This window comes from Lutjanus erythropterus, chromosome 17 (assembly GCF_056507025.1).
Source record: "Lutjanus erythropterus isolate fLutEry1 chromosome 17, fLutEry1.hap2, whole genome shotgun sequence".
NCBI lineage: Eukaryota > Metazoa > Chordata > Actinopteri > Lutjaniformes > Lutjanidae > Lutjanus > Lutjanus erythropterus.
Window position 1 is genome coordinate 9,685,688 of NC_139333.1, and position 17,381 is coordinate 9,703,068.

Genomic DNA, 17,381 nt, shown 5'->3' on the forward strand with positions numbered 1-17,381 from the left:
CAAACTAAAACTGCTTCCAAAAAGTACTTCAGCTACGTCACAGTACAACTGAAGTGACACTGATTAAAGTGAAGGGGTGTTTGATTCAGGGCAGGTCAGTCCTCACTTAGGCAGCCTGAGGATGTGCTCTAACCACAGGATGGGGATCTACACAGCAGCCATGTTGATATGAAATAGAGTAAACACAGGTGTTTAACCCTTCTATTTCACATCAATATGGCTGCTGAGAATGATGTCTGGTTTTGATGTGAAATCAGGAAAATGCTAAATTTGAATCAAATAGCAGGTGATTACCATTAAATGACAACTGTAGCCAGTGAGCTATGGCATTTTTACATGTTGCAAGGGTTCCCAAACTTTTTCATGTCCAAGACACCCATAATAGATGTACATTAGACTACAGACCACAGCTTTTACTATTTCTTTTTCATTTTTAGCTTTGAATATCTCTTAATTGTACATCAGTGATCAAACTGGGATATATAAGTTAGTTACAACCAATAAAAATGGTTAATCCTATGTCTTCCCTTTTTACAACTTCCCAAAAAAATGTGATAAAAGTTCGAATATTCTCTTCACTGTAAAAACGAAAAAGTTGAGAAGACTCAAAATTTCAAGGCAACTCACAATGATAGATTTTTGAGCTTTAAGTTTTGAAAAAGTTTTATCAACTAATTATGCTTTGTTGACATATTCTTCTTTAGATAAACGTGAATCTTTTGAGTTTTGAAACCCCCAAAAATTGTATTTAAAAAATAGTTGAGTCAGATAGAGAAAGAAAAGTAAATTATCTGAACAAAAGGTTATTGGTTGGAAATACTTTACTTCATTTCAGAACTTAAAAATATGTTGAAGGCAGTCTGAAAATATTAGTTATTTTACTGGGAACCCCAACAGCCCACTGAAGGACACCTGTTGGTCCCTGAACCCCAGTTTGAAATCATATTCTATGGCAAAAAAAAAACCCCATCATGAATATACTATGAATATGTAGTTTGTAATTAACTACCTAAAGTTTTGAATGTAGTTAAACGACCACTCGCACTGTGGTTAAACTATTAATTTAACTAGTTGTAGTTAGCGTGCAGTAAAGTCAGTGGTACAGTCTGTGATACAGTGAGCGCAGGTCCGCTGCTGGCCTCTAGCGGTGGTTGCAGGACTCGCACCGGCTGTCCACCACTTCTCGTCGGATACGGGATCCATATGCTGCCAAAGCAAGGCTAAACAAAGCAATGGGAACTTCACCAAACGTGCTGCTAAGAGTCTAAAACACACCAGCAACTAAACGCGTTTTAATAGAACCGTAAAAATCATCCACCTTCCCCGGCGGTGGAGAGCTTGTCAACTCCGGAGAAAGGAGCGATGGACCCGAGAGACACAGCCCCGGATTCGTGGGAGCTGGAGGAGGATGCCGAGGCCCCGGCTGCCGCGGCGGGGCTCCCGACCGCCTTCGCCGCCCTCAACGTCAACGCCAAGCCGTTTGTCCCCAACGTTAACGCCCCGGTGTTTGTACCGAGCTTTCTTCAAGCCAGCGCCGTGGAAATGCCGGCTTCAGACGGTAGGTGAACGGCAGACAGCTGGCTGGAAGTTAGCTTAACTTGCTAGCTTGCTTGCTAATCCAGCTAAGTTAGCTTTCCTGACTGACTGTGCTGAGTCCAGCTAGTGCCACAGTGATCGCATTTCCATTAAACTCATCAACAAGTCGGCTTCACTGCTAGTCATGACTTGTAATACTGTAGTAGCTCATTTATAGCGCAGTAACAGCCGCAGCACAACATAAAAATGTGACCATCCTTGTCTGATTAATATTTATGAAAGTTTGACATGCTGTGTTTTCTCTCCTCTAAGGTGCCCCTGATCAAGTTGCCAGCATGGAGGTGGCAGAAACAGTCGGTATGCACCCACAGTGTACTGCAGGCACTGCATGTTCAGCTTATTAAATTGCTAATCTGGCCGGTAGGCAGGTTGTTACCACAGGACAGGTGTGGTTATTGCAGGCACAGGTATGCAAATTCACCTTCAGACAGATTTAAAATCTTAGCCAGAACCTCCTGCAGAGCAGGAAAAGCGTGGATGCTCACTTTTTTTTTATGTTCACACTGCTGAGTTATTCAGATCTGATGTTTTTTGTTCTGCTGCTCACAATGGGCCTCATGCATGAATCATTTGTATGCACAGATTTGATCTTAAACTGAATGCAAGGAATGTTAAGAACTTTTGTGACAGTCATCAGTGCTTTTTCTACATCACATTTGTTCTTAGGTAAGTTTGAAATTTAAGAGAGTCCTCAACCACAGCTACGCTAGACGAAACCGTCTCTTCCACCTCATCTGCAAATACCGCCATTGCTTTCCTGGTCTCCCAAGGAGAGATTGGTGACATATCCCAGTCCACTGTTTAACTATTATTAAAGTTCTCTTTTCTGTTGCTGTCCTTTGGTGACATTTCCTTTTCTTTTCTTCTGTTTTCTGAGTTGCATATTCCCTGTCAAATGTCAGAGGCTTATTGCTTTGAAGGTTTGCACAGGACACTTGAGTCTGCTGTTCTTTTAAGGATTTATTGGGGGATTTCTATGTCCTAATTATAAATTTCCTGATATGCACATACTATTTAAGATCAAATGTGAATTCACTCAGGTGGGTAAGAGCAAATTTTGCCGTCAGTGTTCATTTCATGAATACCACGTTGGATTTTCTCCATTTCCTCCTGCTTTGTTTGAGAGCAACTATAAAGGAAAAATAAGAAAACATTTATGCATTAGGCCCAAAATATTTTGAATGTGGCCATTGTCAATTCCTGTCCGAACTGGTCGCTGTCCTGAACTGACCCGCTTGCACAAAAGAACTATAACAAAGTTTTCACAAGCATTGCAGTCATACTAAAGTAGTCACAGACACCACTGAAGTCAGTGTTTACGGTTTCAGTTATACTTTTGTGTGCAGTGGAAGCCACAAATTTTGGTGACAGAGAACCAAATTGTGTATCATGCCTTTTTGTGGAGGAATGGCTGCTACTTCTGTACAGAGGTGTGTGTGGATGCGGTGTCAGAGCCAAGAGTGGTGGCATCCGGACATGTACGGCTTCACAGAAACAGATTTCATCCAAAAATTTCAGAATGTCAGGGGCTGCTTTTAACTGTCAGACATTTCAGGCAAGCGAGTGACATAAAAGTCACACAAGTTCTGTTCACACTGAGGTCGCACTGGACAAAAATATGACCTTTATCTGATTTAGGACCACATGAGAAACTTTTTGCCTGCAATGTCAACGTAGTGTCTGAGACCCTGCCTGTAGGTTCACTCACTGAGCCATATTTGGATTGCTGGCATTGGTAAACTCATGTGCATGGGCCTACGTATAATATGATGCAACCTCACTTGTCCATGCCTGAAATAGACGTCCCACTGGCTGTGATATGTGTCGAGCGCTGCATGTCCGAGGCCCGAGGTCTGCTATGCGTCTCAGCAATTTGAATGTATTTGATTACTACAGAAAAATGCAGCCACTTGGTGCTGACTAGTGTTAATTTGAGTCAGGTTCATTCACATTTTTGGCCTGACCCTGGATGCTGCTGTGTGCCTCTACTCAAGTTACAGGGAACTGGTGGTGTTTTTCTTTTTTTCTTTTTTTCATAGAGTGGCTGAGCACTGCAGCTGTGGCAGAGTGAGTGACAGAGGGAGGCAAAACAAAACGATCAGATGTGGTGCATTGAGTCTGGAGAAACATTTCTTAGAGACGACATATTCATGGAGATGCCTGCTCACACACTCAGCTCCAGAAGTGGAAAATAATATGACTTCAGTTAATACTGAATTAATATAACTTTAATATTTATTTTTTTGACAACCTTTTACTTTTACTCCCTGCATTTTAATACAGATATCTGTATCTTCTAGTTCCTTAAATTTTAAAAACAGGCTTTTTACCTTATTTTTAATACATTTTAGGGGAATTATCAGTTAGTCGTCTTTTGCACCATTGCCACTACCTTCCTAACATCAAGGCTAAATTCAACTTGGACAATAACACATAGAGAAGGTGATTCTTTGGATTATCCCGTCGTCAATATGATACATGACAGGTGTAACAAGACGACAAATGACGTAAAAGGCATTAAAAGACAAAAAAGACATAACAAGGTGGAAAAAAAGAAAAGAAAAATGAAGTAACAAGACGAAAAAGATGTAACAAGACCAAGTGTTACGTAATAAGTCAAAAACCTACGTAACAAGACGAAAAACACATGATGAAAAATGATGAAAAATACATAAGACAAAAAAACATCATAAAATACTTATGAGAAAAACTGTAAAAGATTTTACCAGATGAAACAGAAAGGGCGAAGTTCACTTAGTTTTGGACATAAACATTGGGTAGAAATGTCCTTCAGAGGTAAACTTTTTACTTTACTGTTAGTACATTTCAAAGCTTGTTGTTTTTCACCGAGTAAAGAAGTTGAATCAGTACTTCTACTTGTCTTTATACAAATTTCTGTACTTCTACTTGAGTTAAAAAAAAAGTGTTTACATTTGCCAACTCTGCTCACCTCTTCTAATTGGTCTGAACACGTCTGAAAGACGATTTCTGATCACTGCAGGGTGAGACTGTTGACAAAGTCGGGGCAGGACTGGCTCTCTGAGTTGCCAGCGGCAGTGTCTCTCAAACTGATTACAAACGACAAGGCTTGAGAAGAAAATAGGCATTGTACATGACTGCTGGCCTGCATAATTTCATAGTTACTGAAATGGGAAGCTTATTTGTGTGTTGCTATGGGAAGATGTTTCTTCTGCAGCGCTCAGCAGATTTCACTCTACTCTTGTTACAGTTTTTTTTTTTGTTGTTGTTTGACTTGTATTTGTTTGCTCAGCAGAACATTACATTGATTGTGTTTCTAACAAGTGAGTGGGACTAATGACTGATGAACCTCACACAGACCACACACGGTGAAGCCCTGCAACTCTTTAGATGTGCTATTGACGACTGCAGCTAGCGATTATTTTCATTATCAATTAATTTGCACGTTATTGTCACAAGGGTTCCCAAACTTTCTCATGTCAGGGACCCCCACAAAAGATGAACATTAGACCAAACCCTTTTTGTTTCAACTGCTAAAAATGTGATAAATAATGTTAAAATATTCTCATCCTCCTTTTGCTGGGGACTCCCTGAAATTTTATAATCTACATTTTAGTCTATAAAATGTCCAAAAATTGTGAAATGTGTGAAAAATGCTCATCACAATTTTTCCAGAGCCCAAACTGACGCCTTCAAATAGCTTATTTTGTCCAACCAACTTTCCAAAACCCAAAGACTCTTCCTTTATTATCAAATGACAAAGAAAGCAACAAATTCTCACATTTAAGAAGCTGAAACCAGCAAACATTTGATGTTTTTGCTTGAAAAAGACTGAAACCAGTTTTCACTAGTGGGCAACACATTTACTTTTAATCAAATAATTGTTGCAGATCTGTTGCTATCCTCGAGATCTTTATAAGACACACGTTACACCTGCAGATTCAAGGCACAGCTCCAGTAGTAGGTAGTTTTATTGCTCTAAAGTGTGAGAAATATAAATGCCACAACACATTGGACAGTTCATAGAGTTGAGAACCAGTTGAGCAGCTGTTGTGACTGCAGAAGCGTTTATTTCACTCTGACCGACTGAATATTAACGTCACAATTTATTTGATTTGAAGTGTAAAATTTGTGGATAGCATCAAACATTTACTTTTCCTGAGCCCAGCTCTGGTACAGTCACATTTACAGCAGGTTCTCTGGAATCAAGATAAAAATTATTATTGTAATCAATTGAGTGAAATTGCATAACTAGACCTGCATCATACACAATAATTATCAATAATAACACACGAAAAGGCCTGTCATGATAACCACTTTTGTTGGACAATAGATTATCATAAAATAATTATAGTTGCAATAAATGATATCATTGCCATTTAAAGAACATTTTATGCCACTGATATAATCATAAAAGCATTATAATGCAAGCACACCCTTTCAAAGAGCAATTAACTTTTAATTCTTAAAGCCACAACCACTGTGAGGGAAGCTCAGTAATGTCCTGCTGTAGACGTGGGCTGCAGCAAAATGCATTTTATCGCCTAAACAAAGGACCACCTAAAAAGTCAATATGGGTTTTAAGTGTACGCTATTTAAAACATGTTCAGTTCTTTTACTTCGTTGTTGTCCAACAGTGTTTTCCAACAGGAAACTGAAGCAGCCGTCTCCGCTCTCTTTACAACCATCAGACTTCATGAATAGAAAAAAGAAGAAAAAATAATACAGACATATATATATATGTACGTACACAGACATACGCACACATATACATATATATGAAAAAATACATACATAAATGCACTTACATAAATATTAAACATTTGACAAAGTGAGTCATAGGTCAGTATTTTCAGCATAAGCATGGCAGCCAAGTCTAGTAATGGTAGATAAAACCCTGCTGCTTATTCTGGCAAAGTGTTTGCTAGACCTCGTTGACAAAACGTTATTTAAACAAGCATACATGTAAAGACAATGGGCAATATTGAGTCTATAACGTAAACTGTGACAGGCCTACACATAAAAGAAACATGAAGTCTAAAGTAGAGCATGTGAAGGACAGTGGTGTAGGACATGCAAATGAATGAGACGGCTTCAGTCGGTGCAGTTCTGTATTTGAAGTTGGATTTATTTCTGTATGTGTTTGAAATGTGAAAGAGGGGATCTCTTTCCACATATTTGTGCAAATGTGGTAAAAGGATTTAAGTTTGGTATAAACATAAAACTGGCAGAAATGTTGCAGCGTGAATGAAGTCCAGGATTCGCTCAGTCGGTCAGCGTGCAGGTTTCCACTCCAGCCAAACAGCCTGTTCTATCACTTAATAGTTCCTCCTCTGTCCAAAGCTGTGGGCTGTCTGTATCATCCACACATGAGACACAGAGAAATAACAGGTGGAATAAATGTCTCTGGTTCCAGCTCCGGTGGAAAATGGAGGCACAGAGGCAGACATGACCACGGAGGAAGAGACGTGGGAGCAGAAGGAGGAGCCGGGGGGAGGCGGAGGAGGCGGAGGAGACGAGGACCTGGGTTCGGGGGGAGCCTGTGAGGAGGGCGCGGCGAGGAAGGAGGACGAGGAAATGATGGAGGAGGAAGAGGAAGAGATGCCCTTGCCCAAAGTGGCTCCGGCGCCGCCAGATGCGCCCAAGAAAGAGCATGTGAATGTGGTCTTCATCGGTCACGTGGGTGCGTGTCATTTGTTGTGTGTGTATTACTTTATCTCTTGAAGGTTATAGGAAGTTTTGCTCATAATATTTGTATGTTTTTGTCTGTCAGATGCTGGTAAATCAACTATTGGAGGACAGATCATGTGAGTAATTCATTGTTAAATGTTCTGTGTTGGCTGACCACACTGCTGCGGTGCTGAACAACAGAGAAAATACAATATGAAGTTTCTTAAAGGGATAGTTCGGATTATTTGAGTTGGGGTTGTATTGTCGTATTGTTGCTTGTTGATAGTCGGTGTATTACCTACAGTAGATTGCAGTTGGCACACCCCCAGTTTGAAAAAGCAGCACGACTACCAGCATGTAACCTAATCAATGAGCTGCTGTGGGCAGAGACAGCAACGTAAAATAATTTAGCAACTTAAGAATGGCACACCTAAAACAATCAACATCAGTTTAAATGTACGCTAAATTTAAAATATTTTAATCACTTTACTCGCCGCTAGACAGCCTTTTCAGATCGACAGTTATAGAAGCCAAAAATCCCTCACCAAACCAACAAAACTCCACAGGTGAAGTCAGTAATTTTACCATGCAGAACATGAGAGTTGCTGGACTATTTCTGCCTCTGTTTGTTTGTGTTATTGTGTGACTTAGGCGTTTTGAAAGAATTGTTTGGATTCGCAAGGAACGAGGATGGAGGCAGAGGTAGACCAGCAACTCCTATATTCTACAATGTAAAATAAGTGATTTCACCTGTGGAGTTTGGTTGGTTTGTAAAGAGTGATATTTGGCTTGAATAACAAGTGTCTGATGGCAAAGTAATGTGGTGAAAATATTCTAAATATAGCGTGCACTTAAACTGATGTTGACATTTTTAGGTGGACCTTTTTTTAGTAGTTAAAATAACTTCCAGAAATAATCCTCTCTGCTTCTCCAAACTGGAGGCATGTCAACCGTCATCTATTGTAGGTAACACACTGATTATTGATAAGTACCTCATGCAACCTTACATTAAATAATCTAAACTGTGTTTGAAAAACAAAAAATTCACTGTTTTTTGTTGGCAAACTACCTAAAGAAGAAGCAGCAGTGCAACAAGTTGCCTCTTGCACAAACGTATTTTTCAGTTTGAACATCAGTTTCACTTTTGCACCTGTAACGTCACAGATAAAATAAACATCATTTGCACTGCAGCTTGTTTTGTCATCGTTCCCTTTCTGTTTTCTCATTGCTAGGTACTTAACTGGAATGGTGGACAAGCGAACCCTGGAGAAATATGAAAGAGAAGCGAAAGAAAAGAACAGGGAGACATGGTGAGAACGGCTGGTGTTGTGTCTGAGAGTCAGATTTGTTTAACGTGAAATGATTTGTTCTCCACAGCAACTGATGACTGCTGTGCTTTCTTAAATCTCCTTTATTTTCTTGTTTTTAAGAAACAGTGTGCCTTTATTACTACATGTGTTTTCACTCAGCAGCTAATCGCCAAGGTTTTGATTACGAGAGGCTCGTTTCCCACACATGTGCAGCGATTTTAAGTACTCATAAAACATAAACGAATAGACACATTTGATCGTTGCAGGTACCTGTCGTGGGCTCTGGACACAAACCAGGAGGAGAGAGACAAGGGGAAGACAGTTGAGGTTGGCAGAGCTTACTTTGAGACTGAGAAAAAACATTTCACCATCCTTGACGCCCCTGGTCACAAGAGCTTTGTCCCCAACATGATTGGTGGAGCATCACAAGCCGACCTGGCAGTCCTGGTGAGATGGACATGGACATACAGCACTACTAATGCTAACAAGCTCTAAACCTCAGATATACACAGATTACATCCTGCACTAACACATAGAGATTCTTGTATGTACACATGTACATGTACTTTTTGTAAATATACATTCATTCTGATTTGATGCCTGCAACATGTTTCAAAACATTTGGACAGGGTCATGTTTACCACTGTGATACATCACCTTCTCTTTTAACAACACTCAGCAAGCTTGTGGGAACTGAAGACACAATGTTTTTAAGTTTTGAAAGTTTTTCCTCATCCTCATCCCCCGTTGTCGTACTTTGCACTTCATAATGCGCCAGACCTTTTCAGTGAGAGAATGGTCTCGACAGCAGTCTAGTAGCCGGACTCTTGCAGAATGTGTTTTGGCATTGTGTTGCTAAAAATAAAGAGGGACATCTCTGAAAAAGACAGCAGGCAGCATATGTTGCTCTAAAGAGTACGATGTACCTTTCAGCATGAATGTGGCCTTCACAGATGTGACAGTTACCCATCATGCCGCGCTCTAACACACCCCATGCCATCACAGATGCTGGCTTTTGAAGTTTTTGATAAAGAAATTTGAACATAAAAGAAAAGGAAAAGAAGAAAAAAATGTATTATCTCCATTTTATAGATTTTGGTCATTGCGTCCTTCCATATTCTTAGTTGTGGTGCCTTTGGTTTCAACTAGTCTTTTGTAATTTGCTAAAGTGCTGCTACTCGTAAAATCCAGAACAGATACTTTTTGAGAAAGTGGCTGTGGTGTTCTACCAAGTAATAATCGCTCAGGCCACAAATGGAGTGTGCCCTGAAAAATAACATCCATAGCTTTCCTTGTTTCAGATCAGTATTGCTGTAAAACTGGACAGAAAATCAATAAGTTCACAGAATTATTATTTTAAAGAATGAAGACAACACTTTTTCGAAATGCTTGTCACTAAACTGCGGAATTATTCTGCCTCTCTTATGTGTTTGTGTCAGGTGATTTCAGCGAGGAAGGGCGAGTTTGAGACTGGCTTTGAGAAGGGTGGACAGACGCGGGAACATGCCATGCTGGCTAAAACAGCAGGAGTCAAACATCTCATTGTCCTGATCAACAAGATGGATGATCCTACTGTCAACTGGAGCCTAGAGAGGTGAACACGGCCTGGGTGGAAATAGATATGATGTGTTTATAATGGCTTTAATGCTGTGCTATCATTAACACACATTTGTTTTGTGTAAATATAGTCAGTTATAAAGATAAAGATTGGCACTTCCACTCAAATGTTGTCCTGTCATGGCTCTCTTTTAGTAGAAATCATATTTTAGTAAATCTTTTCCTTACCGTCCTGCAGATATGAAGAGTGTAAGGAGAAGCTGGTGCCGTTTCTAAAGAAGGTGGGCTTCAACCCCAAGAAGGACATCCACTTTATGCCTTGCTCCGGACTCACAGGTGCCAACCTCAAGGACCCCGTACCTGAATGCCCCTGGTACACGTAAGTCGGCTCTACGAATGGGTTTCTTCAAGGCGAATTTTAAGTGCTGTAGCTGACTGCTTATCCTCTTAAGCCTTTATTTACTTCTGGTTGAAAACAGCTACACACTCAACTTATTTGAGCATTGTTGCTTTGTTATACATTAAGAGAGCAGACGTAGAAAATCCTACTGTTGCGTTTGCATGCATTTATATTTCAGTATAATCAGGATACCTTGTTCCCCTGCCAGCAGTTTCTGTTCTTTCAGTGATACATCAGCATCACATTTATTCTCTGGCACCATTTTACTAATGTTTCCTATTAGATTAGTGGCACTGACACCGTGTTGATTCACAGTGGTGTCTTTCTTGGCAGCTGCATTTATAATGCAACATATTTTTTCCTTGAAAGGTTGCAGCTCTATTCTGTAAAAACTGCTCCTTGAACATGTTGCCACTCAACAAGTGCTCACTCCTTTGGTAGAGGTACGCCGAATGCACTTTTCTCGGCTGATTTTTTTTAAAAGTCTGATCAATGGCGTTGATGAGTTGCCCCAGTGTATCAATTAATTGCTCAGCCCTACTAAAACATACGTCATACATTGACATGTAATTGATGAGAAAAATGTGATGCAGACTCTGATTTATCTGACACTGACCAGCCGGTCACCAGTCATGGCTGAGCAAACTGAAAACTGCTTGATTCTGATCACTGGGCGATTGATTTGTCAAGTCAGGTCAAATTTTATTTGTATAGCCCAAAATCACAAATCAGAATTTGCCTTAGGTGGCTCTATAATCTGTACAATATGTACAACATGCCCTGTCCTGTAAACCCTCTGCGTGCATGTTTATTGTTTTGGTGATCATGTTAAATAAGGCGATCAAACCATACCGCATGCCTCATTTCTCCATCTGTCACAGTCTGTCTGGTCTGACCCCAAACCAAATAGATACATAAATATTCACAAGTAATTTAAGTGAGGATTTTGTTTAATCAACTGTAATTAAGTAGTGGGACGTTGGCTACATGTATTAATGTCAAGTTAATTGGAATTAGGATCGACTGATTGAAAAGGATTGAGTGTTTTTTTTTTTAATTTGTGAGGTTTTGTTTTGGTTGATTCATTAGTTTGTTTGGAGCCTGCATTATTCCTAATGCTGGCTGAAGTATCCTCTGTATACTCAGCTGTGGTTGGATCAAAAGCTTAATATCCCAGAATGCACTTGAAATAAGCATCAGAGGCTGTGACGAATCTCCAATCATGGCAGGGAAGAATAATTTGTATATGAATGTGCTGACTGACGGTTTTCCCTTTTCTTCTTTCCCAGGGGTTTGCCATTTATTGCCCATCTGGACAGTTTGCCAAACTTCACCAGATCTAGCGATGGACCAGTCAGACTACCAATCGTAGACAAGTACAAGGTGAGCAGCTTGAGGCCATTGATTCTCTTCTCAAAAAGAGACAAACACAAACCTGTGGCAGCTCGTCTTTTCCACTGCACTGTCCTCAGCAGATGCGTGGGTGTAACGTTTCTTTTGGTTTTTGTTCACTTGGCCAAAATCCTTTTTTTTTTTTTTTTTTTTGGTTCATTCTCCAGTTTGTCATTCTCCTTCCTCTCGGATGATTTTCCAAGAGCACACCAGCATGCATACACACACATGCAGCCTCTGCACAGTCATTCCTCGTTGAGATAATTCAGCTTCTTGGCCTCAGTTTAGATGCTGGAAGCCGTTCAGCACATGAGTGTTGGTGGAGTTGAGTTATTCTGGAGCTCTCTCAGTTGTCCCGACATTAATCATCATCACTTTTCTTTCTTCACGTCATCTTTTCGCTTTATCCTCTTGTCTTTAAGTTGTTTCACTACTCCTCTCTCTGTGATTGCATAAGAGCCTTATGTAGTGGTTATATGATTAAGTAGTCCCAACTGGCGTTCTCCTGATGTAAGGGGATTATGGTTCAGTTAACTGGGTGCTGCATACGAATGGCTCAGCCAAGACTGTCATACAGTAAGATTTCTACAGATCCACACAGCTGTGGATAAAATAAATATTATTATTATTATTATTTTTTTTTTACATGCAAGTTAATCATGTATTTTGCAATGTGTTGGAAATTCCTATGATAATACTAAAGCATTTTGAATTAACATACAAGAGAATAAAAAGGTAGTATCAATCAAAAATAAAACTAAAATATTTAACTTTCAAGTTTATCCCCAGTCAGTGTACTTTACTGGCCACGTTGTTAGTGAAATAATTCAGCATTTTGGGAAATAGGAGTTTCCACTGCAGGGTTGGGTAGTTACAGATTACATGTAACTGGAATTAAGTAATCAGACTGCAAAAAATATAGAACTATAACCAGCCCAGATTACGTTTGAAATTTGTGTTATTAGATTAAAATTACATTGTCATGGATTACTTCATTATATTTTTGATTATGACTTCAAAATATGGCATTTTTAAAATTATTGAACTTTTTTCATGCTCTATTAATTCATAAAAAGACACAACAAGAAACAAGTGGAAACATCTAGTTGTTGATAAGTGAGCTTTTGAAATGCTGGTCAGCTGATTTTTCTTATATTTAGACAATCAGGTTTGTTGTTTCCCCGTTTCCAGTCTTGCTTTTGCTAAACTAAGGTAACAAGCTGCTCTTTTTTAACCAATCAAATAGCTGTTGCTAGGTAAACGGATCTCAGATGAGTTTGTAAGTCATGAGACACAGGTATACTGGGCAGTAGTAGGAGAAAGCGAGTTGCTTTCACAGTGAATGTGACCAGTTTCATCATAATTTTAATATCATCAGCCTGCTAATATTTATTTGCTGTTATATGAAAACCTTCTATCTTCAAAATAACAACTTTTCATGAGCTAAGAAATATTTGCAGTAGGTTTCCACTGTAATGTTATACTGTGTTATACATATATTACATGTTCCACACTCATAATGTAGGATGCATATTCCTCTTTCACTCTGTTTTGACACATTTCTGCATTGAAAAGAGGCTTAACAAACCACTTGAATGGCAGCATTCTTACTTCCAAATTCCCCCTAACACAGAGCAAACTGCACTGCCTCAAATGTCAAATATCACTATATAACAGTATTAATAATTAAAGAAACTACTACTACTACTAATACTACTAATAATAATAATAAAAAAAATGCAGGAGGGTATTAAAGTATAATATGAGCCCAGCATAGTAGGAAAGAGTTCTGAATGTAAGCTAACATGCATTAAAGGTCACTGAATGCAAACACTGAATTGTTCTGTTCCCTCTCAACATGTGTGTCTGTTTGTGTCCTGCAGGACATGGGCACAGTTATCCTCGGCAAGCTGGAGTCTGGATCCATCAGTAAAGCCCAGCAGCTGGTCATGATGCCAAACAGGGTGAGATCTCCTCTGCATGACGTTGCTCCTTCTCACAAGGGACCAATAAACCTTCTCCTGGAAATAACTTAAGGGCCTTGTTCTTGTATTAAAATGTACTGCGGCCTGGATGGAGAGAGGATTCTGTAACCAAAACAGTTTAGTTTTATCACCATCCATGTGTGCTGTTTCAGTACAGCAGTAATGTGTTCATTTCAAGCATTTATTTAAAATATTTACAAATGTTTGTGTTTGTGTTTGTGCGTGTGTTGCAGCACACAGTGGAGGTACTGAGCCTGCTGAGCGACGATGTGGAGACAGACGACGCAGGTCCTGGGGAGAATCTGAAACTGCGGCTAAAGGGCATCGAAGAGGAAGAAATCCTCCCTGGTTTTATCCTCTGTAGCCCTGACAACCTCTGCCACTCTGGTCGCACCTTTGACGCACAGGTAATCATGGGATGAGAATTATGACTTTCAGAGTCATTAGTCATTGGGATGATTTGAATCTATCTTCAGGTTGAAGGTTTGATTATCTCTCATTTATTCCATTTGATGCCAGCAGATAACTCTCAACACACGTTTCTGTATTTAATCAAGTTTTGTTGTTGCTCATTTGCTCCTTTTTTATTTCAGATCGTCATCATTGAGCACAAATCAATCATCTGTCCTGGTTACAATGCAGTCCTTCACATCCACACCTGTATTGAAGAGGTGCAAATCACAGTAAGTTGCTGCGCTCCTTTATAAGTTGTTTGATTTTATTATTTATTGCATTCGCTCAGCCTCTGTTACTCACTGGACCGTGGTTCAAAACTTTAAACCTCAACCACAGGCCTTAATCTGTCTGGTGGACAAGAAGACCGGCGAGAAAAGCAAAACTCGACCACGCTTTGTCAAGCAGGACCAGGTGTGTATTGCCAGGCTCCGAGCAGCGGGGGTCATCTGCTTAGAGACCTTCAAAGACTTCCCTCAGATGGGACGCTTCACACTGAGAGATGAAGGTGAGGACGCTGAGTATGTAAAACTGTGTCAGCGTGTTTATCTTAAAGGGATAGTTTGGATTTTGAGTTTGGAGAAGCAGAGAGGGGCACCAGCATGGAAGCTATGCAGTGTACTACTGTGGCCTGGGTCAGCAATCTTGGAGCCACTTAAATACGGTCCACCTCAAAAAAGTGTACGCTATAATTTTTAATATTTCTTACCGTTTTACTTTGCCATCAGACAGCCTTTTTCTGACAGGAAACCACTGTTTATAAAGTAAATATTGCCCTCTCCACACCAACCAGACTCCATAACCAAAATCAGTAATTTTACCTCATAGAACACAGGAGTTACTGGTCTGCCGCTGCATCGATCTGTTGGTTTGTTTGTGTTATTGTGTAACTTTGGTGATTCCAAGCTAACTGTTTAAAACACCTAAGTCACACAATAACACAAAGAAACAAACAGATTGAGGAAGTGGTGGATCAGCAACTCCAGTGTTCTACAAGGGAAAATGGCTGATTTCGCCAGTGGAGTTTGGTTGGTGTGGAGAGTGTGTTATCTGGCTTATATATAACAGCAATTTCCCATCAGAAAAGACTTTGTGACAGCAAAGTAAAGCAGTGAAAACATTGTCATCTGTACGCTTAAACTATATGAATTTAATGTGAATTTTTTTGGTGTGTCTTTTTTTAAGTGGCTAAAATACCTTTTGTCATTTACTTTGTCCACAATAGTAGCTTGGGGGTCAACCCGGTTAGTTTGCTTCTCGCCATCTACTGTAGGTAATTCACTGACAATCAATAAGTACCTCATATAAATTACCTTCAAATGATACAAAATAACTCTTCAAGTATCTTTTAAAAACAGCTCATAGATTTTGCCTAACTTGCTTCCAGGCATAGACGTTATATCAGAGATAATAATTATGAATATTTGGCTTTTTTGCATATCTGTTTTATTCATTTTTACAATATGAACAGAAGTCTTGAATCGCTACTTTATCAATCACGTTTCTTTGTACACTCCTCCACCAGGCAAAACTATTGCCATCGGCAAGGTGCTGAAGCTGGTGCCAGAAAAGGACTAAATGCAACAGTGGCAGCATGCATGGAGTTCTTCCACTCGTTACCAGAAGAGAAACGCTGCTAGAGCCGACCCAAACAGCTACTCTCTCTTTATACACAACTATGCTGAAGAGGAGAACGACAACAAGGAGTGAAGAAACAGAATAAAACCGCGTCAAATGAAGAAAAACAAGACTGAATCAGTTTTTATGATGAACAATATGAAACGAGAGACCAAGTCCAGTGTGTCAGCTTTCTCATATTGAGAGCTCAGCTATGCCACTAATGTAGCTACATGTCCCCCTTCTGTACTCCCATGGCTAAGCGCGCTGCCGGCTGGCCACGCCATTTGTTTTTAGAATGGAGATGGATGCAGTGTTACTGAGGATTGGGGAAGATAAACAAAAATACTACGGAAAGATTTCATATCCTGCAAAAGAGCAGAGTTAGCCTGTAATTATAATTTGCAAAGTACATCTCCCTTTTTAAGAGTGGGATTCAGAATCCAGTGGACATTTTATTTGGTTTTAAGGATTGCTGTACCAAAATTTTTAGTTTGGTCTCTCTCCACATGAGACGGTTTAATTGGATTGAGCGCACATACTACTCTGATGAACCATGGATAAACACAGTCACACAGACACACACAGCTGTTACATAATCTAAATCGAAAATAAATGATCAAGCTGCAACAGAAAGGAGTATTTGTTTTCCTTTTAGTAGGTGTTCCAGTTTGTATGACAGAGTATTAGGGCCACATTGACGGTAAAATCAGTAGGATTTGACCAAGCTGTTTGTAAAAGTGCCAGAAAGATAGCTGATGAGAAAATGATGAGAAAATAAGATACAGGCAGAGGACAGGGTCTCTGCGGATACAGCCACCACCACACACTTGACACCACACTGACAGGGATAAACATTTCGACTTTATTTTCAGCAGTTTGACTGTATACTTAAAATCTTCACTTAATTTTCAACATATTGACTATATTTTCAACAGTTCGACTTCATTCCTAAAAATGCAAAACAGAAAGAAAAAAAAGAAAAGAAATTAAATGATTGATGAAACCTCTGATTTATGTTTTTTAGTGCCAAGCACTAATATCGAAACTTCTTATTTATTCTCGACATTTCAACTATATTCTCTACATTTTGACTTCATTCTTGAAATTTCAACTCTATTCCTTAAATAAAAAAACAAACATTTTTAATCATCATTACTCATTATTTCCTTGTGCCTAGCCCTAATATTTTTGAGATGAGATGAACTAATCAATATGTAATGGATCATTACTAATACCACATTTTGTTTTTTCCTTTTGAATATTAGTGGTGCAAAATATTAATACTATAGAAGTGTCCTATCCTCTGTGGATTTATACATTTTAATAGTACTTCTTTTATTGCTGGCTTTGTCGACTAAAAATTCAGAGTAGGCCAGGCAAAGAGCTGTACACAGGCATAGAAATACATTAAAAATAAGA

General features: G+C 39.4%; 1 protein-coding gene across 1 annotated transcript; it reads left to right on the forward strand.

Moving 5' to 3' along the window:
• Positions 1 to 1,143: 1,143 nt before the first annotated feature.
• gspt1 (G1 to S phase transition 1) lies at positions 1,144 to 16,595 on the forward strand. The gene is made up of 14 exons (XM_084740444.1): positions 1,144 to 1,558; positions 1,849 to 1,893; positions 6,992 to 7,258; positions 7,349 to 7,382; positions 8,478 to 8,555; positions 8,822 to 9,002; positions 9,995 to 10,149; positions 10,351 to 10,491; positions 11,802 to 11,895; positions 13,788 to 13,868; positions 14,123 to 14,296; positions 14,483 to 14,572; positions 14,682 to 14,850; positions 15,868 to 16,595. The coding sequence occupies exons 1-14, from the start codon at positions 1,363 to 1,365 to the stop codon at positions 15,918 to 15,920; spliced, it is 1,758 nt and encodes a 585-aa protein (XP_084596570.1). The 5' UTR covers positions 1,144 to 1,362; the 3' UTR covers positions 15,921 to 16,595.
• The last annotated feature ends 786 nt before the right edge of the window (positions 16,596 to 17,381 follow it).